The sequence below is a fragment of the Choloepus didactylus genome, chromosome 8, assembly GCF_015220235.1.
Source record: "Choloepus didactylus isolate mChoDid1 chromosome 8, mChoDid1.pri, whole genome shotgun sequence".
Taxonomy (NCBI): Eukaryota; Metazoa; Chordata; class Mammalia; order Pilosa; family Megalonychidae; genus Choloepus; species Choloepus didactylus.
In genome coordinates, this window is record NC_051314.1 from 61,158,316 (window position 1) to 61,171,426 (window position 13,111).

Below are 13,111 nucleotides of genomic sequence, written 5' to 3' on the forward strand. Positions count from 1 at the left end.
AGAGTGGGTAGAAGGCAAGAAAGCAAGAGGCTCTCTCTATATCTTGCTTGCTTTTTACAACCAAAAGAGCCACATTCCCTGCATTCTTAATGAGAAAGAATAAAGGAGTTGCCCTGTGAAGCACTTGTAATATAGAGAAGGGATACCCTACAATGTCAAGGATTAAACCAGCAACTGATGTCTCCCCTAGGAGGAGTAAGCCAAAGAAGAAAGTCAGGATTCTTCCATGTCATCAGAGTGGAGAGATGTCTCCCTGCTCTTAATGTTACCAATTCTGTAAATGAGTGTGACCTTACTGACACCTGTATAGATTTTATCACTACAAGGTCCTGTTACTAAGAGAATCGTAACTTTTCCATTCTGGACTCTGTTGGTTTTACTTATTTATAAACTGAAGGTTGCCTTGGCATGGTTTCCTCCTCAAGTAACACATAAACTGGCTGTCTGGAACAGGAATTACACCTCCTGCTTTCCCAGCGCTCCTGGGCTTGCCTTCCTAGGAATGAGCTTAGGGTGTGGCCTCTCCTGGGAGAAATCAGGGATGGCCCATAGGACTCCTACTGTTAATAATCCTACCTGCCCCCGTTCAACTCAATTAGGGAATAAGAAGATATTGGGGGGCAGGAGGAGAGCTAATTGCTGTGCTGAATAGTGACAGTCATAAAGCCCTGAGCAGATGTTACTTACACAGAAAACCTCTTTTCTGAGTGTTCTAGGGGAGGGTCACAGCCAGAAATGATACAGATACTACCAGATGCTGTGAAGGCAAATAAAATTTAAAATAAGAGGTTTAATTCTCCCTGTTGAAAATAAGGGAATATACTTTCCTCCTCCTGTTTCTTTCAGCATTTACTTTAGAACTTGTAACTGCAAATTCTTTCTCTGTCCCTTTGAAATGTTTGCACATCTTTTTAAAAGACTACATAAGCCTCTTGCAAGAATGTTTCCTAAAGGACCAGAGCCATTCTTTGAAATCTAATCATCAAGGAAGATAGCACCCCTATCTCCCAGTTTCCTAAGAAGAGATGGCGCACCTTCAGGTAGTGCTTGACTCAAACTGCAAACCTATCTCCAGTCCTAACGATACCCAAAATATCTTGAGAACTTGTATATAATGGGCTGTGTCCACTTGGTAAAAGAAAAAGTGTGAGCTTTCTTTCTGTCTTTGCAGTCTCTTTAATAGATTACCTGTAACGTCTGGCATTTTGCTTTAATAAAACTTTTTTTCTTTCTCTTCTGCCTTTGTGTAGAGTGTCTCTGGTTTGAGAGAATATTTCATTTTAAATTATATTTCCCTAACAATGGGTGGCCCCAAAAGCCCCCACCCCCACCCCCCTGGCATCTTGGTGATTCAGTCCCAAGGTGGCTATGACCACACTCCTTTCTCACTCACCCCAGAAAGCTTATAAAATACTCAAATCATTGTAAGAAGTAGCATGTTGCTTTAATTATAATTTAAATCATATTATATGTGAGTGAGTAGTAACTCTGAATACACCTCCAGTAGATTGAATTAGGTACTTCATTTAGATATTTTTTTAATCTTAATCTGCATTCCTATGATTGTGAACCCATTGTAAATAGGACCTTTCAAGGATGTTATTTTTTCTAAAAGCATGGCTTACTGAAGCAGAGTGAACCTTAATCTACGGAGTCCTTTATGAGCAGAAAAAATTCAGACAGAGAGAAAGCCATGAGCCAGAAGCTGAAAGTCAAAAGGACAAGAAGAGAAAGAAGGGGACATCGCCATGTGACAGGAAAGCCAAGGAACCCAAGGATTGATAGAATGCTACAGTCTTTAGAGATAAAGAAAACCTTGCTAATATCTAGATTTTGGACTTCTCCTAGCATCAAAACCATGAGCCAATAAATTCCTGTTGCTTAAGCCAGCATTGGGTGGTATCTGTTACAGCACTCTGGCAACTAAGACAATGCCGTATTTTATTTTTTAAGTAAATTTTCGGAAAACTTCAGTATTTTATTATTAAAAATAAATTTCTCAGGTTACACCTCCCAAATGAAGTGATAGCCTGGGTCTGGGAGAAAGACAAAAACATTTATTCGATCAAAGATACGTTCCTGGAAAGGCGGAATACGTAACCCGACTGTGCCACTAGGCTCTTCCAGACCCTGTCATCTAAGTATTTGTCACAAGATCTTCTAGTAAGAAGACTGTTGAGGTGCCTGGCATGAAAATGCACGCTTGGCTTTGCTACTCCAAGCATGGCTTGCTGACCAGGAGGACTGGCAACACTAGCATCAACTGAAGGTTGATTAGAAATGCAGAATCTCAGGTCTCACCCCACTCTTACCACAGCAGAAGCTCAATTTTAACAAGATCCCCAGTGGTTTGTGCACTTTAAAATTTTGAGAAGCACAGCCCTTATGAACCAACAAATTATAAATTAGTCTTCACTGAAGCATCTCTCCCCACCACCCAGATACACCTATGTCAGTCAGTCTCTCTTCCCAGGTTCAAATGTTATGATGCAGTGTAATGCAAATCAGCAGCAGAGTGAACTTGCAAACCTTGCGAAGGATGCAGAATTCCATATAATTGATAAAAAGAATATTGGATAACTACTCAAATCATTCTAAGAAGTAGCATGTTGCTTCAATTATAATTTAAATCATATTATATAAAATACAATATATTTTCCTAAGTTTCCATTTTTAAAGGTAGAGTCTAATCAAAACTTTTTGTCACTATCATGAACATGCACCTTGTTTTAAGTGCATTCACACAAATGGGCTCTCCCAGGGCCAGTCAGCCTCCAGCAGTGAGGACCCACTGAACTCTGTTTTTTATTAGTGCATATTCTTTTTTCTTATTTCCTTATAGGGCTTCTTTCTGGTACCTGTGATTGGTGTGGGATACTTAAAACCAACTTAATTCACAACTCAGTGAAAAATTCATTTTAATATCCTGTTTCCTGGTTAGATGTTTCAGCTGATTGTGATTCCACAGAAGGGAGTTTATCCATAGGGTTATAGCTATAGCAGCAGATATTTACTCAATAATTACCTTATCCACCATGAGGAAGTTCTCCAGCTTCTCTCCATTTTCACAGGTGACCTCACCCACCTCTCTCACAGCTCTGGGCAGGATTTCTTGCACCTCCTGGGCAATTATTCCTACACAGAAAACACTCCAACAGGTTTAGATAAGAAAGACTTTTCTGGAGAAAATCAGGCTTACGTCAGAATGGAATAGCAGTACCACATAAGTCGTCTTTGGAAATAAATGGAAATAGATGTGATCCCTTCTTAGTTTTTACCTTGATCTACAATGCATTTGAGGCAAAGTAGAATTTCTGAGTCAAGAACCAGTATAGGATTAAAAGTGGGAGTGCCTCTTTCTCCACTTTTGAGACTCTGAGCCAAATATTTCAAAGGTGAGTAAACACCTTAAAATCCCTGTACATAGAAGTCAGGTGGGGCATTGGCTGGATTTTGTTTCTTTTCCTGTAGAAGACCTGTGTCCTCTAAATGTTCTTTCCTTCTTTAGGATTCCTGGATTGGAGTATAAACACCACTTTGCTTACAAGGCACCTTCTACGACCTAGAGCCATCTACTCTGCCACCTTCTATCTCCTCCCAAGACTATCCAGTGCTGCTCTTCACACAGTCCTAGCTTCCATCTGGCCCGAGCACTCTTTCCATGAGCAAGAGGACTCCAGTGAAAAAAAAAAACTATATAATCAAAATACTGCACAAGTACCTTGGAGAAGAGGTGGGGTGTTGAGTAAAGATGACACAGAAATTCTTTAACCTTTCCTATTCTAGTGTATATAGATTTCACAAAAGACAAGTTAGACTACCAGGGTGTTGTCAAATGTCATAGCACACAATCTCAAAGAGGGAATTAAAAACTGCAATAGTTGGCATTATAAAATTAAAAAGGAAATTTGTCTGTGTACCTGTTTGATGGGCAGTGTTTATTCCCATTGCAGATGCAAATTCAGGTTTGTAGTCATATTCAACAATCCTCATTTGGGCTATCCTTCTCAGTTGTTCATTTGTGTCAACCTAATTTAATTAAAGAAGAGCAGATTTCATGCACTTAGATATTTGCTATTCAAATCAATGTTCAGAGTGACCCAGAGAGATTAGGAACATTGACAATGGGTCTGCGCTTTTCTCTCATGGAAACTACTTTAAAAGAAAAGTATTTTCTCCTCAGAGGAACCAAAGTTTCAAGTCACATGAGTGACTTCCAAACACTGAATAATAAACTGAGCCAGAGTTTTTGTGTGCAAATTATGGGACAAACGCACCATCATTCACTGCTCTTGCCTTACTTCACTCCTCCGAAAGGTGAATCTTCCTCCTGGCAAATGAGTACACGTACTCACAGGCAAAACTGCTATTTAAAAATTGAAAATGTGGACTTAAGTAACAACCTGTGAGGTATGATATATCATATATCACTGAGCTGCTTCTGGACATTTTGCTGGTGAAAATTTATTCAAGTGACAGATCATAAACTGTTGGTTCTGCAGGACACAGGCCTTTCTCCTACCCAGGAAGCTTCCTCCCAACACCATGGTCAGTGATGTTTTCCTCCCCAGAGCTTGCTGTACTTAGGGTGTCAAAGGCATTCCCAAGAAAATTTTCACTAGGTCACAGCAAGTTGATAAAAATTAAGCCACTGTAGTGAATTTTTCCTAAAGGCAAATATGTCTGAGTCAAAAAATTCCCCATTAATTTGAGTTTGTTTTTTGTTTTTCTGATGAAATGATGATAATAGCAGAGGATCATTTTTTAAAAACAGCCATATTTAACAAATAAAAAGTTGGCAGCCCTAAGTGGGGCCCCCCAATTTTCTTTTGGAACATAAATGAATTATAAAACCAGTGGTCTCTTGGCAATAAAAAATACACCGCCTGGAGATTGGCAGAATGGATTTTTTAAAAAAAAGCATGACCCAATTACATGCTATTCACAAAAGACTCACCATAAATTCAAAGACACAAATATTTGAAAGTGAAAGGATGGAAAAAAGTATTCCATGCAAATACTATCCAAAAGAGAGCTGGGGTAGCTGTACTAATCAAAAACCGTTACAAAATTATACTGCCTGGGCATTCATCCATGTATCAAATCAACCAAAAATGTTAAGCTTTATTTTTTTTTTCTTAAGAGAAACCCTGTTATGATCCACAACTCCTCCTTTAACCCACTCAGGGTGAGACTGGTGGTGAAGCTTCCCCACCACCGTTCAGGGCTCACAGCCCTTCCCTAGTGTAGCTGGTTTTGAAAGATTGTGTCTTGGCACTTAATGGGCTAAAGGAATAGCTTTACTTCAGGTACTTGTTGGGGGAGTATAATTTTGAGCTCACTGGTGCTAAAGGTGATCAAAAGCTTGGTTCAATTCATTTATTCATTGTTTTACTCCACTAACATTTACCAATCACCTTCAACATTTCATATATTATACTAAGTGTTGGGGATTAAAAAATGATTGCCCTTTTAAAGTTTGTGGTATTGACAGGAAGGCAGACACATCATATTTCATTACATTGAGAGAAATGCAAGGCAATGATGGAATTATGAATAGAGAACTGTGGCAGCTCAGAGAAGATACCTATTTTAGTTTCCCAGCTGCTGAAACAAATACAATGGGTTGGCTTAACAACAGGAACTTATTGGCTCGCAGTTTCAGAGGGTAGAAGGCTTGCTTCCTCCTGAGGTTAGTATCTTCCGGCTTGCTGACAATCTTTGAGGTTCCTTGACTTTTCTGTCATATGACCATGCACATGGCAGCAGCTTCTTCTTCCTCTTCCAGTTTCTGTTGACTTCCAGCTTCTGGCTGCTCCCCATGGCTTCTGCTTCTGTGTTCAATTTCCTTTGCTTATAAGGACTTCAGCCATATTAGATTAAGGCTCACCCTCATTCAGTTTGAGCACACCTTAACTAAGAGTAACTTCAAATGTCCTATTTACAGTGGGTTCACACCCACAGGACCAGGAGTTGGGACTTGAACATGCCCATTGTAGGAGCCATGATTTAATCCCCAATAGTACCAAAACATTCTTAGGGAGCATATTCCTAGAGATAGTGAAACCCAAACTATATCTTGGTTTATTTCAGTTCTTCATACATGTTCTGCTCCTTCCAATTCAGGATTCTTGCTTATGGCATTTTCCTTGCCTGAAATACTCCAACATCCCATTCCCCAACTTCTCCTCCCCCAATTGAAACATCCCTTCCTCAGAGAAGCATTCCTTGATCCTGCAGTGCTTTGGAGCTGTATATACCCAGAAAAAAACAGGTTCTTAAATCTAATCCACTCCTGTGGGTGTAAAACCATTGTAAATAGGTTCTTTTGATGAGAAAGGTGTGACCCACCTCATTCAGGATGGGACTTAATCCTATTACTGGAATTCTTTATAAATGGAATGAATACAGAGAGAGAGAGAGGGGAAAAAAAAAAAACAGCCATAGAAGCAAGAAGCGGAAATCAACGAAACCCAGAAGAGAAGGAAGAGACAGCAGATGCCACCATGTGCCTTGCCATGTGGCAGAGGAGCCAAGGATCACCAGCAGTGGTCTTCAGGAAGAAAGCATTGCCTTGATGATGCCTTTACTTGGACATTTTCTTGGCCTCAAACTATGAGCTAATAAATTCCCATTGTTTGAACCTAACCCATTTCATGGTATCTGCTTTAAGCAATCTAGGAAACTACAACAACCTCCAAGATTGAGAAAGGTCCCTCTGCTTTATGGGCTCATAGCACCTGCTCTTTCCTTCATAGCCCCATTCACAATTATTACTGAACAACTAATTGTGTCATCTTTATTATCCATCTTCTCCTATAGGATATACAACCCATGAGGATGAGGACATATTTAAGGCCAAGATTTTTTGTTCACTACCACATTAGCAGTTTTTAGTATAATTCCTTGTATGTAGTAGGTGCTCGACTAACATTTGTTAGATAAAGTAATAACTTTAAAATAGGAGTTAGTAAGGGAAAGGTGCAATAGGTTGGGAGTGGAAGGAGGGCACTAAGACAGGGAAGCTAGGCAGAGAAAATAGCATGAGCCAAATACCAAGGCAGCAAACTGTTAGAATGGTGCCTGCACAATCAAGGCAGAGTCTGGCATTGCTATGCTGCAAAGATTAAGGCCAGAGCAGGGAGAACTTTGCAGGCTGTTCTATAAAGGTTCAATCACAATCCCATACTTCCCTGTGTGTGTGTATATATATATATATCTCACTGTGAGTGCCTTCATTCATCAACAAATATTTATTGAATATCTACCATGTGCCACATAATATCCTATACACTGAAGATTGAATAAGTGAACCAAATAAGGTTCCTTATTTGGAGCTTAAATTTTAATAAAGCCTCCCTTTCTGGGGGTAAGGCCTGTGTCTTGTTCATCTCAGAACCTACACAGTGTCTAGCAAAGTATCTGACCTGGGATAGACACCCAAAGTACTTTAATGAAGGAAAAAAGAGATGAAAGAATGAAGGCAGTGAAATGACAGAACAATCCCTAAGACGAGCAGAATTGAAGAAAGGGTCGACCAGAAGCCAGCCTAGACTGGGCCTGCACTGCCCAAGCTGTATCCAGCTCCTCGACTCCTGGACCCTTGGCAGTCCTACATTCACTTCTCATGTTCCCCTTGGTCCCTGTCCAACTTGCATGAGTCCCCACCAGAGAGCAAAGTGGAGGCCAGATTGGTTCTTTTGCTGCAGATGGAAAGAAGAGGAGGAGGGCCCTCATTCAGGCTATCCAGGCTACAGAGAGGGAAAATGGGCCCTGTTGTAAGTTGGATCCTTGGATGCGTTTTCCCAAAGACATATTGCTCAACATAGCAGTTAGTTTCCATAGTATTAATATGCTTGTCCTTTAGAAACACTTTTGACCAAAGAAACTTTTTGAGGGTTGATTTAGGGACTTAAACACTTTATAGAACAGTGTTCCTCTAAGAAAATACTCTTCTCGTTTCTAGTGCTGGCTTGTAGACTTTACAAAGCTAAATATAAACTGCCTGTATTTCAGGTCCCCTCTGTGTATGCTTGGGCAAGGAAAACCCTAAGGCAAGGGCTGTGCCTTCTTTGCATCCTCCTCCAGCAACCACACACAGGCCAGCACTTAACACAGTGCCTTGCTCATCTCTGTGTTTTAAGTAAGAAGCCAGAAACTGAATTCAGGTGTCTGATTTGATATTGCCCACAGAAGTTTTGGAAAGTTTTGGCCATGAATGCAAACGACCATCACCATCATGCTGCCTCACACCCAAGGTTTCTATATCATTATCTCAAGAATAGCAGCAGTAGAGGAGATATTCCAGTCTGTGAAGCTCCATTTTGTTCAGAGAAGGTGATCTCCCGTATCTGTCATCTGGTCATGGTCCACAGAACAGCTGATCTGTCTGGCATCAGGTGCAGCTCAAATGACACCTGCTTGCCCAGAGCTGCAGAACTTCTGCATTTGGCATGTGGCCCTGGGGAGGGACTTTGCATGTTTGGCTTTCTTGAGCTTTTCATGCATCCACTTTTGTCTCTAACCAGTACATGGCTGGTGTGCTAAGGGGATAAACAGAATGGTTTTTGAGCATTTCTTTTCTGGCTTTTATTTTTAAGTCTCTTGCTGCTTATTTTTCAGCCTTCACCACAGAATTTTACTGATGCATTCAACTCTCAACTTCCCCTCACTCTTTCTCTCTTTCTTTCTTTCTTTTTTTTTTTTTTTTTTTTTTTTTTTTTTTTTGTATGGGCATTGACATTCTTCAAACTGCTTTGGCTTTGAGCATATCATTTCCAGCCTAATTTTGCTCACTTTCCATTGTAAGAGCTGGATTTCCTTCTCCAGTCTGAAGTCACATCAGTAAACACGATGCCATTATCTGGGTAAGTTAAGCTGCTCCATGCCTAGGCCAGCCTCTCTTTCACGGATTTCAATCCTACCTGCCTTAACTCCTCTGTTTCTTGGATATGGGTCCAGATGAGAACTAGAGAGCTCCTCCACCAGGACTCTATGCAGAGTGCTTGTGTGCTTAATTTCCACAAAGCAACATACATTGCCTTGAATAAGACATATTGTCAAGGCAAGGCAGCAACTTATATTCATTTTGCCCAGTTACAGCAACGTTTGGCCACTACGTTTTGCAACAGCTCATTCTAAAGCAAGCAGTGGTTTCCATGTGTCCTTAAAGAATAGAAATTTCCTCCACTCCTATGCATGGAATCAAATCTACCAAGTTTCAGTTCCCAGAGTGTCTGGGAGAATGGTTGTCTTTTTAAAAGTTGAGAAAACTGAGTCAAGGAGAGGTGAAGATGTAACTCACTGTAGAGGCCCCGAGGAGATACATCCACATCCTAACCTACAGAAACCGAGAGTGTGACCCTGTTTGAGAAAAGGATATTGAGATGATATCATCCTGAATTATCTGAGCGGGCCGTAAATCCAATGACAAATGTCCTGTGGGTGACACCCAGAGGAGCAATGCTAGGAAAGAGGAGGATAAGGACATGTGAAGATGGAGGCTGAGAATGCAGTGATGCAGCCATGTAGAACACTGAAGCCACCAGAAACTGGAAGGGGCAAGGAATGGAATCTCCCCAAAAGCCTCCTTTGTCCCTATAATAAATGGTGAATGGGGCTGACAAGATTTCTAGGAATGTACATTTCATAAATGTGGATAGGCATACTAAGAACAAATCTTTTAATAAGAAATCATTTAATAAATGAATTCATTATAATTTACATTTGTACAAATAAATGGTAAAACAAATGATATCTATTTGCTTAGCCTCGTACAGTAAAAATGTTTCACATTTACGAGCTTATCTCCAGAAAAAAACCCTTAACAGGAGTAAGCTGTATATGAGAATTCCTTGTTCAGAGATGAGAAAAGAGGCTCATAGCATCTCAGGACCAGAGTTCCTAGGCTGCCAGAGTTAGAAGTAAAACACCAGTATTCCAACTGCAGACTGGGATTCCCTGGAAGAAGATACAGGAATTTCACATTGAGAACCTGGATTGGGTGACATTTCATTTATTTGGAGAAGGCTTCCTAGAAAGGATTTGAGAAGTTCTAGGGAAGTTTATTATTTTAAGACAATATGTTTTTTTCAAACCTAAAAGGAATGTTTAAAGACGTTTGGCAAATGAAGTTCCCTAGAAAGCCTTGTGTTAGTAGCAGGGGTTGTGGAGGATTGCCCACAGTTGTTATATTTCATTTAGATAAGACCCTGTAGGGAACTGTACAGTCAGTTGCAAAGACAGGTTTGAGTTGGTGTGATCTGAAATTCAGTTTACGTCTCTAAAAGTCAAAGCCACAAAATATAAGACCAATATCTGGAAATGTGTGTGAGGGCTTTCTAGCCCTAAGAAATCCCCTGCTAGGAGGTCCCGGCTCTTCTATCATGAGTCACAGATTCCTAATCAGTATAAAAGTCTACAATTCACTCATTCTCTGGAATTCTCTCAGCAAAGGAGGACATTCCTTGGCCAGTTTAGAAAAACCAGTGCAGATTTCACTGGGGAAGAAATGCATTCTGGAAAAAGGGCCAATGATTAACAGATTAGGCCTTCTTTTCATCAGAAAAGAATAAAGAAAAGAAGGAAAAGGAGGTTTATAAACACAGTTCTGCCACAACCTCATAAATGTTTATAGGCTGGTAATGTGAGTGAGAAGGTAGAGAAGTAGTGGAAGAAATAAATGGGAAACCGAATTAAGTGGTAGAAGAGCTATAACCAAAAGCGACCTAGCTAAGAATTAGAATCTTAATCCTAATCCCCTAGGTCTACATAGCACTTGTAACTTTCCAAGTTTATTCTACAATTACCTTACCTAGTTAGGAAAAAAAAAAGACTCGATAGGATCAGGCAGGTAGGCTCCATTTCCACTTTATAGATGAAGAAACTGAGTTTGGGTGAGGTTAAGTGTTTTATCCAGCATCATGTTGCTGGGGAGACCCCAAAGTGGAGGAGCAGACTCCTGGTTTGCAGTCCAGGTCCTTCCACTAGGTAGCACCACCTCTCCATATGGGCAAAGTTGGGGCAATGGGATTGACAGAGTAAGGGCTGAGGAGGAGGAGTTTCTCTAAGTGCTCATCTGAGAGAGGTGAGTAGGGAAGGCAATGGCAGGCAGGGCTGGTGCCAGGGACTCCAGAGGAAGAGGCTGGGGAGGTCCAGGAGAAATACGATCAGGAACTAGACTGAGACAGTGCTCGGAAGGATTAGGAGGGAGAGGCCGATTTGGGAGATGGAAAGGAAAAGGCGAGCTCTGGCAGTTGACAATGCGCGGAAGGAAGGGCAATGGCTTGTGGAAAATAACTGAGACTTCCTGCTTGTGAAGCCATGAACTGCTGTTGCTGCCCACTACTCCTGTCAGGTAAATATACTCTCTCTGGGCAGGAACTGTTTTACCATTCAACAGAGATGCCCAGTGGCTCACACTGTCATCATTTTTAAACCGAGTAGTCATCTCATGACAACAGGCAGCATGTAAAGATGCCCAGCGCCAGGCCAGTCAGAGACCAGGAATGCCCAGTCCATCTGGTTGGGTGTCATAAGAGGTGCCCAGAGTCTGTCCCTGTGCTCACCTCCTGGATATTCTGCTTCGCCCGGTTGTCAGAGGGATGCAGGATTGTCCCCATCACCTTCATGTTGCCACAGACAACCAGGGCTTCGTCTGGTGCATCTGTGTTTATTCCTACTCGACCATGACAGACAACAGATTCCGGAACTTGTCCTCGCTGCCATAAGGCATCACTGTCATTTTCAAACTGCCCAGGGTTAGAGGCCTGTAAGAGAAATATATTACAATAGAAGTTATAGCAGCAGGAATGGGTGATTGCTTTATTCTTCATAGTAAAGAAAAACAATGAATCTTTCACATGAGACTCCAAAGCTGGAACATTCTGACATAACTGAATAACTCTGTGATCCCAGGAATAGCCAGGCCCCCACAAGTGCCCTGCTTCACGCTAGCAAGAGCACTGTATGTCATCATTTGGAATGTCCAATTCTATTGCATATATCTAGAATTGAGAATGTGATCAATTATACTGTTACACTGGATGACTAAGGAAGAACAATAAAACTCAAAATGTCTATTTTCCAGGAATATTAATATTAATTTAAAACCATAACATTCATCAGAAAATATTATAAGTTTATTAAAGCTCAGAAAAATAAGAACACTTTGCATTTAGCTAGCCCTTTCAGAGTTTCAAAACACTTTTGTATTTATGATTTCATTTGCAATATCAAGCAAATGACATTACAGATATAATTTAATCAACTCCAACTATTTCCTAAACACAGATGAGACTGAAGGAAGAGTAATAACTACCACATTTGTTATGTGCTAATCCACACTCCAATTCCATGAAATATGTACTGTTATTCTTTTTACTGATAGCGAGGATCAGAAAGGATAAATAATTTGCTCAAAAGTGCAAAGCTAATATGTGCTGGAACTGGAATTATATTTCCTTTCATAATTAAATAATGATTCTAACTTTGCTGATTTCATGGTGTTTTCTAGAAGTAGCCCTGGCAGAATGTAGTCTTCAAAGAAAATCCAAGTGAAACTAAATTGGACTAGACAAAGTTTTGGAGATTTTACACAAATAAAATTCTTTGCCACAGAATTTTCAACTGTACCCCCATCTCTCTCACCTTCCCTGAAACCACTGAAGATATTTCCAAGTATCTTTAAGCAGAGATCTCTAAATTTGTCAAAATTCTCACAACAAAACTAATTCTTTAAATTATGGGATATTCTTCTAAATGTGATTTTTGTGTGTTTGAGGCAGGTTGTCAAAAATTCAGACAAACAGTAGGAACAATGATCATCTAAAAAGTCAGCACAATGAATTTACTTTTTGCTTTTCTTGTGGTATGTAAGATCTTACAAGCCCAGCCCTGAGTATGCACAGGTTATATCCAAAGAAATCGGCTACAGTGGTTTCCTCAAGTATGGTGGTGACTGGGAGATGGAGAAACTGAGGTGAGAGAGAGATTCACTGTTCACTGTATACTTTTTTGGTATTGCGTGAATGTTTTTACCATATGGGTGTTAACAATTTAAAGAAAACAGAAAATAAACCACAGAATTTATTTCTTAGTTTGGTTAAACTAA

General features: G+C 40.4%; 1 protein-coding gene across 4 annotated transcripts in view; it reads right to left on the bottom strand.

Annotated features, from left to right (window-relative positions):
• The window catches only part of MYRFL (myelin regulatory factor like), a 117,534-nt gene that overhangs the window by 49,420 nt on the left and 55,003 nt on the right, over positions 1–13,111 (bottom strand). For all 4 annotated transcript variants that reach the window (XM_037848077.1, XM_037848076.1, XM_037848078.1 and 1 more), the window contains 3 exons: positions 11,568–11,768; positions 3,921–4,029; positions 3,026–3,135 (listed from right to left, as the gene is read on the bottom strand). In XM_037848077.1, coding sequence (XP_037704005.1) covers positions 3,026–3,135; positions 3,921–4,029; positions 11,568–11,768 — 420 coding nt within the window. The remainder of the gene's footprint in view (positions 1–3,025; positions 3,136–3,920; positions 4,030–11,567; positions 11,769–13,111) is intronic.